We start from the raw sequence: 12,190 nt of genomic DNA, 5'->3' as shown, positions 1-12,190 counted from the left end.
GGAACTAGCAAACGTTTCAAGAAATGTGTGCTATAACTTGACAGACAAGCCAAACAAGTTATACCATTCCCATTATTTTCAGTTTCTCTAATATACCATTCCCAATTGCTGACTTCTTGCAAACAGATATTGAGAAGTCTTGCAACATCATTTTTTGAGTAAATTTTGGACCCTTATTTCTTGTAAACCATCACCATTCAACCATGTATCTGCAAATTGTGTACAGTTCAAACAATCCACACAGACAATGTTGATTCCATAGAAGCATATCCACAAACTTCCACCGTATTGGATTGCCATTGTTAGTCAAATCTGTTGTCCTTTTTTACAAATTTCAAGGTATTCTTAGAAGACACGTCAAATACATTCTCAAATGTTCATCTGCAAAAGGATCAATAAAAATATTGTTAATATGGTGTATGAGACTATGAACTGAACAAAGATAAAAAAGAAAATAATTTACATTACATTGTTACAACCTCAGACAAGTTGAGTTAATAATAAAATAAGAACAACTTAGAGATGTGTAAGTGGATGTGAATATTATTGATCTAAACTGCACCATAATGGTTAAGTGGTCCTGTTATAACATACTTATTAAAAAGGCTTGATTCACAGTATCAGCTCACTTCAGTGACTCAGATCTATCTTTACAGTACATGTTAGATATGACTTAGACTTCAGTAGGTTATTGAATCAAATATTCGTAACATAATCAGGACAAATTATGATTTCTCTGAAAATCAATCTATCTTACCCACAAATAAATGATTGGCCTTGCACTTGTAAAATATGTGAACTAGTAATCTCTACTAATCTATACTAATTTGTAAATTCTCAGGACTTTACTCTTTTAGCTGTTAGGGTGTACTTTTACACTTCAGATACATAAAGTATGAACTTATTGGAAATCCTGCATTACCATTACAAGGCATTCAAAATTATGAAAGAACGAGAAAACTGAAGAGTTTTATACAGCTTACAAAACCGGTTTTCTGACCTGATTCTGTGAAAGAAGATAACAGAACCTTGTCCAGAACTTGCACAAAATTCTATTGCAATCCAACCTAACTTAGCTTAACCTACTTAATGCATTTAACATTTGCGAGCTGTATGAACTGTGTTCAAGTTTCAAAAACAAAAAGGAGAAAAATCTTGTTCAAAACAGGTCAGAAATGACTTGTTCCAACCATGTACAAGGCCCAAGTGAAACTATAATGAATAACTGATTTGTAATACAAATTCCGATATACGTACAGTTGAATAACACCAGTGAAATATGAAGATAATCTCACAGGAACGATAGTAGAGCATTTTGTGCAATATCGATTTAATGCCAGAAAATAATCTATATCAAGGTATTTCATGCTCTAGTAATAATCACAAAACTGTAATATCTGCATTATGCCTAATTTAAAATAACGTGCTCTTCTGACAATTGCAAAGAATTATCAGCTTCGTTTGTAAGGAAAAATGCATGCTGCGTTGATATGGTAGACACGTTGAAGCGGTATTCTCATAGAAATTATATTGGAAGGTATTTCCTCAACATATAAATAAATGATACATTCTGCATCACTCTTGCATATTGCAAACATTTTGCTTTTGATGGATTAAGCAACAAGCATTTAAATATGACATATTTTTCAGTTTTTTCCAATGTTTCCTTCTTCCAACATTTACTGGATTCATTATTCTTTGGTAATTTTCACTTTCCTGATTTCGAAGCACTTTCATTGATCATATTGGTAGAAAACACTGAGTGAAATCTCTGCAACAGTGTTGGCCAAAATCTGAACCACGGAGTATATTGCAATGAAACGCTACTTCAAAAGTTTTAATGTCTGAAGGTTCGAAATCTTTTCATTTTTTCACATGGTATTTTAGATGCTTGTGGCTAAAGCCTGTGATCTTTGTTTCACAACAAAATCTTCCTTGCTAGTCATAAAAGAAAGAAAAATGCACCGATATTGACAAAACTACCACTTCAGTGCCATTTGTACGCAGAATTTTGAACATGACTGAGACCTTTTATTTTCTGTTATACCTTCAATCATAAGAAAATTATAAGGATCACAGGTTCTAGTGAATAGAACAATCTTTTATATCGGAAAATTTCTTCCTTACCGAATCTATATTAGTTGTATGGTTATCCAAAAAAAAAATTGGGCCTATGCTTTAGTATGGCTTTAGAACCCCCCTTAAGAACTAGTCTTAGTTCTCAAACTACAATTTATTTGTTCATCACAGCAAGTTTGAAAAGTACTGTCCAGAGATTCTAGATATGCATGTGAAGCTCCTCCGCTAAAGGTTAAAGCACGTGTAACAGACACAAACATAAGTCTCCACACATTAACTGAGACGTAGTATGTTCCCAGAGTCACCTATAACAATTCTGCATGCCAGCATTGGCTCAAGTACAGCATGACACATATTTGTGCAATATCAGCATGTAAGGGTTATTTTAAACTGTACTAATTATTTGGAACCCTAAATACAATAAAGGCAATAGAGTCAGTCAGGTTAGAGTCATGTGTTAGTGTCAGGTGGGGTACTCTGGACAGTTCAGAGATCATTTATTCACTTTGGCGTGTTCAGTTTTAATTAATTTGCATGTTCTCTGCTACTTGAGTAAAGAGACATCATTTTTCTTCTGAGTGATATCAGTTTTACCTTTTTATTTGAAACCAGAAATAATTAGCACCAGGAAAAGTGCAACATGTAAAATGTCCAGAACCACCCCACCTACTGGGGTGACTCTTGGCAGTATTCTAAATATGCCACTGAAATTTTGATCTAGTTCAGGAATGAGACATATATTCTTAACACATTAACCCCTTCCCTGCTGCGATGTTGAAGGGAAGTGCATCCAAAAGAAATCATCTACATATAGATGCAACAGCGAATTTGTTTCATGTAAATAATGTAAGAAATAACTATTGTATCACGCCGCAGACGTGAATCGAACCTAGGACCCGGGTATCATAAATAAATAAGCTAATCACGTTATAAAAAGGGTCCCGCTCGTCCGTTTTCTTTCAGAGTAGGACTACCAGAATCGGAGTTCCAGTCTATGTATGCCCCCGAATCGTGACTTTGTTGCGATTTGTGGCGTATCTCCAAAGGAGGACTGGAACTCCGATTCTGGTAGTCCTACTCTGAAAGAAAACGGACGAGGGAGCAACTCCGGGCTCCAAACTCTGTACTTTCGCCGACCGATATTCTAACGATAACTTTAACTTCCCGATCGTTCGCTTGCTCCTTTTTCTGAACTTACGATGCCTGTGGAGCTCTCTCGCGTAAACTGCAAACAACTAGACACGGATTTATTTTGTAATAACTACTTCATCTGACTGACGGAAGACAACTAAGACTGAGATTCTCTCACGCGACCTATTTATGTGAAATTTGAACTATCGGCCGTTACGACGCTTGCTTCGATCGCGTCCTCTCGCAACGGCAATCCTGAGGAAGAATGCTGATTCCTTATTTCATTTTCTAATGCAATGTCAGCGGAGTTTTTCCAACTCCGCTGAAGGACGCTGTCGCGATGAGCTTTTAAGAAGCTCTTTTTTCAATGCTTCAGCGGGACCCTTTTTATAACGTGATTAGCTTATTTATTTATGATACCTGGGTCCTAGGTTCGATTCACGTCTGCGGCGTGATACGCTATAAAAAGGTTTGCTCTTTAATGAAGCTAAGCAAAGCAATCTGTATGTAGACTCTGCTGCAAATAAATATTCCATATTAGGTAAAGTAAAATGTAAAGTTCCCCCTGCGTACAGCACCATGCCATGAAGGCACATTTAGGGGATGTGGGAGTAGGGCTCCACCACATATTCTCAATTTTGTCCATCTTGGAGATGATGTGATCAGCACCATGCTCTGGCTGCGTTTACCCTCCAGGGTTGCCCCTCAGCTACCCATTTATTTGAGGCTGGGTGAGCTCCAGAGCCAATTTATGCAGGGATAAGGCCGGTAAAATTCCTACCTTAGATCACCTATTCTGGGAATTGAACCAAGGTCTCATGCATGGCAGTAAGATGCCCTACTGACTAGATCACCGTGGCTCTAATTCCATATTGCAAAAAAATATATATATTTTTCAGGAACTGACAAAGCATCACAATGGATTGTTTGGTTGCCAATAGCCCATATAGACTAATAATGGCATGAAAAAGTGGCCTATAAAAATGAGACTTGCCCCAATACAAGAACTGTTAATTTTGAAATATATATATATATATATATATATATATATATATATATATATATATATATATATATATATGCTCCACAAAAAAAGGACCACTTTTAGAGTGTCTATATATAGATCTACCACAGGTAATGGGTTAATTACTCTAGTAGGAGTACAAGTAGGAGTTAAGAAAAAATCTAAAATCATCTTAAACATTAGTCTAATATCCTTATTCAAGCATCTTACGATAAATGCATGTGAACTGCTTCTTTCCCTGTGTTTGTTTTACCAGCATTGGGCCTCATCCATCAGTAGCAGCAATTAGTTGAAAACTGGAAAGGGGGGGGGGGGGCAAGGACAGCGTACTTTTCCTTTGTAGACAAGGCTTAACTTTAAGGTTAAGTAACTATAGTTTGGAGGGAAAGGGGGAGACAACTGCCCACCCTAATCCCAGCCACTGTCTCTCACATACACTGGCAATTTTAAGGATTTGAACACACACACCAATCCAGGAGTTGTAATCTGTGAGTCATATGTGCTGGTAGTCTGAGGAGAATAATGCCATGTTCCATGCTGTAAAGTAGGATGTCAAGGCTTCTTGTGTGGATGAAAGAGAAACATGGCAGACAGCACGGTGTGAGCATAGCGAGAGCTCCCAAAACTCCCCTTCCACTTGGCTCGTACATTTATTGATCAGAGTCAATTTTCCAAATTGTAAGTGTTCATGACAAGCCTCTTAGTGGTGATGTAAACATCGTATAAAGACACTTTTCTGCATTTTTTACCAATGCAAAGCTGAAGCCTTCATTAACATGGTATCTAACTGGGTGGAAAGTGTGGAGGAGCAACTTCGGGAGTTCGAGAACCACCTGCGGGTTGTTGCCAGGCAGCAGCCAACCCTTGGAAGCATGGGCACCGAAGTCCAGCAGGCGTTGCAAGATCTGAGCGTGCCCTTCCTGGATTTTAAAAAGAAGGCCGAAGAAACCCTGGGATCCGTCAAGTTGGACATCAAGCCTCTCAAGAGATCTTCAAATGAGAACACTAAGAAGATCGATGATCTGGAGATGTACTCCTGGAGGAAGTGCCTCCTATTGCATGGCATTCCCGAAACGACCTGCGAGAACATGGATGAGCTCGTTCTTCAAGTGACCCAGAAGAACCTAAATATGCATGTCACCATTGACCACATTGAATGCTCCCACTGCATCGATCCCCAGAGAAGAACTGTGGCGGACGCAGTGAAGTCTCGGAAGAGCCCATCATCTACAAGAGATTCCATCTGTAAGAGGAAGAAAGCCCTGAAGGGCTCGAGGTTCCTTCTGACGGAATCCTTGATGGCCGCTCAACATCAGGTGCTGCAGAGAGCCAAGGACCAACATGACCCTAGGATGGAAGGATAATTATACTTTGTAGTAATGGGCATAAGATCTCAGTCACAAGGATGGAGGACTCGAAAAAAATCGAGTGAATGTGGAGGCAAAAGGACACCCTGATACATTGACATGAAAACTCTCAGCGTCCATTTTAAAACTACCTTGTGCAAGTTTTTTTTTCTACACTTCTTTGTTATTGGTTTTTGTGTTTCTGTATTAGTGTATATGTTTTGTGTGTGTGTGTGTGTGTGTGCTTAAGTGTGTTGCAAAGGGTTTTCATTGTTCTGCAAACATCATCTTTTCTGCCACCTCGGTAAGTAGACTTATAATTCCTCTCTACATCATCCAATAAATTTATATTCAAGTCTGCGATGGCTGGAACCAGTAATTTGGTCACAGTAAATTTGGCAACATCCCCGTCCAGCCCATTTGTGGAACTCCGAGACTTGTCCCTCTCCCCAGGAAGTGCCACCAACCCCTCCCCTCCCCCTTCTCAGCGACAGATTGTTAACTTTTTTTTCCCAAACCCAGGTCAACTTTCACTGCAGGCAACGTCAATACATAAATGCCCAGAGTGCCCTCAAACATTTTGTCGAAATCGAAAATGTTTTTCACATGCTCGAATGTATTGATGCTCTTTTAATCTTCGAAACATGACTTCAAGAGTCTCTCTTGAGGGATGTGGTGCATGTTGTGGGATTTAAACTCTTTAGGAGAGACAGGATTTCAAAATGGGTGGGCGAGTAGCATTTTTCTAAGAGAAGACATTAATGCAAAAGTAATAGAGAATTCCACAGAGAATTTAACTATTCCTCGGAATTCCTCATACTCAAAGTCACCATAAGACAACAAATAGTGTCCATAGTGTATCGACCTCCTTGCACTTCCCTCGCTAACTTGAAAAAGAAATCATGAATTTCTTGCCCAACTATGAGCATTCAATAAGTTTGGGGGACTTTAATACTTTAATACCAATCTGTGCAGCACAAAGAACGAAGTCACATCGTTACGCGACACAGTGTCTGCTCTGAACCTTTCCGTCTTCTCTCAGCCCAACTCACCACACTCCGACCTCTGAACCCCCCCCCCCCCTCCCTGTTCGTTGTTGATGGACGACCTGCAGCAACTCATGGCAGCTAGGGATCGAGCCTATGGCAAACATAGGAGGGATGTAAAGTGGAAAGTGGCAGCTTCGAAAGTTTCAGAATATTACGAAATCGTTGTAACCACGAGGTCAAGAAAGCAAAGCGTCGATTTGGGAATGACCTTCTAAATTATGAGAAAAAGTCAGATGTTATTTGGAAAAAACTGAAATCTTTAGGGGTTGGTAAACAAAAAAGGAACTATAAATTAAACTTCTCCTTAGAAACATTGAATGAATATTTCAGTGATGTTCAATCACTCGACAATAATGTAAGAGAAGAAACAATACGAACGATTTCCACCACCATTCACAGCATAGCACCAAAATTTTTATTTTCACCCATTCGGCCAGAACACATTCAGGCAGCTCTCAACAAATAAAATCCACCACTGTGTGAATAGATGAAATCTCTGTTTTAATGATTATAAAAATTCTCCCGTATGTTCTCGTTCCTATAACAGGCATTTTTAACTTGTCCCTGTCCTTTGGCATATTCCCTTCGATTTGGAAACTGGCTAAAATTGGCCTTCTACTGAAAACAAGCAAAGTTCTCTGCCTCTGCGACCACTAGCCGATAAGTATTCTTCCGGCTCTGTCCAACGCTCTAGAACACGTTGTCAGTAAGTAAACGTGTAATTTCTTATCATGAAACAATTTAATGAATCCTCTCCAATCAGTATTCTGGTGCAACCATAGCACCTGCACAGGGCTAATCAATGTGACGGATGACATAAGACATGCCATGGACATTAAAAAAGTACGTATTCTTATACTTTTGGACTCAGTAAAGCTTTTCAGACTATCAACCACAACATCCTGCTCTCAAAGCTATCCTTCCTGTACAATGTCTCTGATCCAACCCTAGCTTGGTTCCATTTGTGTACTAATGAATGCCAACAATGTGTCTTCAACTTGGGTGAGCAATCGTCGTGGCAATCAATCAGTGCCGGTGTCCCCCAGGGAACCGTCCTCGGTCCACTCCTCTTCTCTCTGTACATTAACGATATTCCTGATGCCCTTGAATACTAAATATCTCATCTATGCAGGTGACTTTCAGCTGTACTTGTCCTTTCCTCCAAAGACTATTGAAAATTCAATTTGTGATATAAATTATGTTCTGAATAAAATCGGCACTTGGTCAGCCAATCATGGGCTGCTAATTAAACCTTCGAAAACCCAAACTATTATTATAGGTTCACAAAAAATGTTTTCCGCATTTGAAATTTCCTCTCTCCCACCCATAATGGTTTTAGGGAAAGGTATTAAATTATGGAAAAAAGCTAAAAATGTGTGCATAATATTTAATTAGCACCTTTCATGGTTAGATCGCATAAATTTAATGAGTAAAAGAGCTTTTGCTGCATTACACGCTCTTCTACCCGTTAGCATTAAAATGAAACTGGTGCAAGCACTTGTTTTTTTACACTTCAATTACTGTAATTCTCTCTATTCCAACCTACCAGATGATCTCGCTCAATGTCTTCAATGAGTGCAAAATGCCTGCGTCCGCTATATTTTCGATTTGAAATATAGGGATCATTTATCCGTTTTCTTTACAAAACTAAATTGGCTCAAATTAATTGATCGGCAAAAGGTACACAACCTCACCCTTCTCTATAGTCAATCAGTTCAATAGAACCGGATTATCTCTCGAGAAGATTCTCAGTGCTTTCTGAATCTCACAGTCTTGACATCAGATTGCCCAGGAGAACTCAACAACTCATCCCCCTTCATAACTCAAATTTTTATTCAAAATCTTTCACCATTTCCACTTCTAGTCTTTGGAACTCACTGCCCCTCGAAATTCGGAACTCATCTTCATCATATGTTTTTAAGACACAATTAAAACATTTTTTATTGGGCACAAATAGTTAGTACCTTAGTGCAAGCTTTTATGTTAGTGAAAAATTGAATACATGCAGAACCTGCAGAAAAACACTGAAAACCCTTATTCACATTAATATTTCAAATCCCTGGGTGTGTGTGTGTGTTTTGTTGTATGCTCGTGAGTATAGGTTAGACTTTTATTCCTGTATGCACTTTTTTCTTTTCCTTTTTCTTTTTTTGTAATTTTTCTTTCTTTGCTTTCAATATTTAACTTTTTATGTATTGGTTTGATGTTGTTTTCTAAGTTTCATATGTTAAAATTTCGCTGTACACATGGTTAAGTGGTAGAAAAGGCTACAAAGCATTAACTTCACCATGATAAACAAGACGCAATAAATAAATAAATAAATAAATAAATAATGGCTGACAAGAATTGGCTGAGAACATCCAGGAGGTAGACCGTCTCCAATTCAGGACGTTGTCTCATTAGCATCCTTTGCAATTTTCCTTTATGTACATTTCCAGAGTCACCTCAAGTTTTGTGGCCAGAGCTTTGGCGTAGAGGCTGCCCCTGCAACCCCCACAATGAGGGGGAGGGGGCAATGTATAGGGACCCTGTAATGTTATCTCTGTGATCGTGAAATTTTATCTAATTTCAGAAGTTAAACAGATAGTGTCAGTTATTAAAGAAAAAAAATGCTCTACTATTTTACTTTTACCACTAATATTAATTTTATGTGTGGAATTAAAATGCAACTTTCCACTAAATATTTTCAATGCACACCCAAGTGTTTTCATATTCAAATAACAGTTGAGACAAATTTCCTGCATAGTCCTCACCTCTTACGTGTTACAGATTATCTTCGATATTTAGCTATAGTGTGACAAGGTAGTTCAATTTTCTTTTAATTGTTAAACACCCCAAGGGATCTGAAAACTCAGTAGTAGGTGAGTATCCCCTTGCCCTAGTGACAAGCAAATGATTTCTCAATAGAGTATTTCTTTCAATACCTGCATATGTATATTTGTAACTAATAATAACAAGAAAAAACAGTGTCAAGCAAAAAAATATGAAATATCATACACCACATATTTGGATGCATGAAGCGACCGACACCTCTCCTCTAAGAAAGAATACTGACTGCACCATCGTAAAAGAAAAAAAGGTAAATATCCGATATTGCCCGAACGGATTTCTTCAAATTTACAGGAGAAACTACTTACTGAAATCAGTTTCTGTAGCATTGTCGAAGTTCTTCGAGGTATTTTCTTTCGCGGAAACTGAAAACTTCACCATAGAATGCTGAAGAACAAGAAATAATCACTTGTTACGTAAGGAACTTGTATTTTCTGTAACATTATGCCGTTGTTTCCATTATGTACGTGCAGATGGCGTGAGCGTCGAAAGTCACGTGGTCTCGCCAGTGTATCCAAACGTGCTTTTTTTATTATGAGATTTTTTTAACTATGCTTACCTTACCCAACCTAACCTAACCTTGCCGGAAATGGTTCGTGGGGATATCGTGAATGGTTTTTGGGGCTATCTGTCAATGGTTTGTGGGGCTATCCATCAATGGTTTATGAGAACATAATGAACACGAAAGTAGGTATTTTGTCGCTTAAGAAGGTTAAAACACTGCATACCCACTCCAAATTTACAAAACTACAGCGCTGTACACAAAACACAAGTACGACCTGTGATGATCCATGATGGGTGCACGCCATATTGTCTGTTACCCAAGCAGAACAAGGAAGACAAATAATGACTCATAATATGAAAAGTTGACACTATTTTATGGAAAAAGGCATAACCTCACCTTAAAGAATCTTCCGCATTGCAGAATAGGTAAGTATCAATGCTAAAATTAACGAAATAAACGAGTGAGAGGTGTTCGGGCGATATCGCATAATTTCCGAAAAACATTTCAATTTCTTTTTCTAGTCATTTGTGAGACCATCCTGATTTAGTTTCTAGAAGCTACTACACTAATATGTGCATACATATGAGAAGCCGACAAAAAAAAATGAAATGGTGCAAATGGTTAATTATTTGTAGGGGGGAGTACCTAACTGTTGTACGTCCGTTGTCATCTAGAATCATCAGTCATATATGTGTTATAGTATTTTTGATAATTCTTTCATTAGGAGCCCCCCAATAGTTTTCTTGCAGGGGCCCAGGAAACTGTGCTACACCACTAGCCCAGAGTCATACAGAGCTTTACATCAGAACATTAAAACATATTTAACTCGCAAGCTGGTTCCAAAATGCACTGTACACATGCACACACACTTCTTGGCCACGATGCCACACGTCAGGTATTCAACTGTCATGAACTTTATCCTAAAACACTGTCTGCCATACCTTACCTACTGCGTACGTAATACTTTAGTATGTGTATGAATTCACCTTCCTGTCTTTGGATCCTCGTGTTTTCCACAGCAACCACCGACAAAGGTGCAAAATGTCATCAAATGTTTGGGACACTCCAATAACTACTCTGAACTAAGGTATAATGTCATTCGTACTACAGGGTCCCAACAGGATTATAAAACATTACTTTGTCCATAGTCCTTTGACAGTATAATTTAGTTTCAATGGCTGGATGAGGATCAAAATTTAAAAGTATGTATGCAAATATCCTTCAAATGAATTGAACTTGAAATTGTCAAATTCCTCCTGGAAAACTCCAAATTAGACTTGAATTCTGTGTTCCTTTGTATTGCAGATTGAGAGATCCGAGGGATCAGGCTCAGGAAGAAGAAGATGAAGGAGAATGAGTTCTTACTTTTTCTTAATTTGTATAAGAACCTAAATATGTATTGGGACCAGTTTGTATTTTTTAAAAATTAAGTTTCATGTACCCTGAAAATGTTTTCTGCATTTTGTCACAAGTTTCCACTGTGATATTTTGTCCACATGCATCTTCATAAGCAAGATTTTTTAAAAGACAATTTTCTTTACATACTTTATTCCCCTTGTGTATTGTCATTGTACTAAAGCAAGTAAATCAGATTCCACACATAGTTTCTTTTGTATATTTTTTCATGAGTGTTGTCTTGCAAAAGGAAGCAAGATATTTTTCCTATCATTCGGGTATTTTTTATTAAAAGAATTATATGTATACTTTGCTTTGTGTATTGTGTCATTAAACCAAAGGGAGTAAACCAAATCTGTGTCTGTTGATGTATATTTTTCACTTGTACTTGTGCATTTTGTGTTATTTTGTTCATGTGTGTGATCTGAAAAACATAAGCAAGATCTTTTTTGTTTCTACGATGCAGGTATTTCGTACAAACAACATTTTTTTGGAATACTTTCTATTGTGTATTGTCATTTTACTAGAACAAGTTAACTTGATTTCTTTTTGTTAATAAATCTTTTGAACTTGTGACAGGATTTGTGTTATTTGGAGGTGAACTTGAATAATAAATTCTATACCTCAAGACAACCTAAAATTGTACACTTTAAAATATCTACTGTTTGCAATATAAAACCAATTGCTTGTAGTTTTGTGTCATCACATGTTATTTATATTCAGGCTCCACACTATTTATTAATGCTTTGTTTTAAATGGCATGAGTAATGGGGAGGAGATACAGTTATGCACCAATTGTGCATTTATTTCAATATCGCCTGAATGGGCACTG

At 37.7% G+C, this 12,190-nt stretch overlaps 1 protein-coding gene across 3 annotated transcripts in view; it reads left to right on the top strand.

The window, feature by feature from the left end:
• LOC145984214 (structural maintenance of chromosomes protein 6-like) overlaps positions 1–11,934 on the top strand; it is a 231,437-nt gene extending 219,503 nt beyond the window's left edge. For all 3 annotated transcript variants that reach the window (XM_083117767.1, XM_083117766.1, XM_083117765.1), the window contains exon 21: positions 11,269–11,934. In XM_083117767.1, coding sequence (XP_082973893.1) covers positions 11,269–11,320 — 52 coding nt within the window. In that variant the 3' untranslated portion in view covers positions 11,321–11,934. The remainder of the gene's footprint in view (positions 1–11,268) is intronic.
• Positions 11,935–12,190: the final 256 nt, after the last annotated feature.

The sequence above is a fragment of the Lepisma saccharinum genome, chromosome 2, assembly GCF_977018435.1.
Source record: "Lepisma saccharinum chromosome 2, izLepSacc3.1, whole genome shotgun sequence".
Lineage (NCBI taxonomy): Eukaryota > Metazoa > Arthropoda > Insecta > Zygentoma > Lepismatidae > Lepisma > Lepisma saccharinum.
Note: the sequence above shows the minus strand (reverse complement) of the source record. Positions and strands in the feature narration are given on the sequence as shown.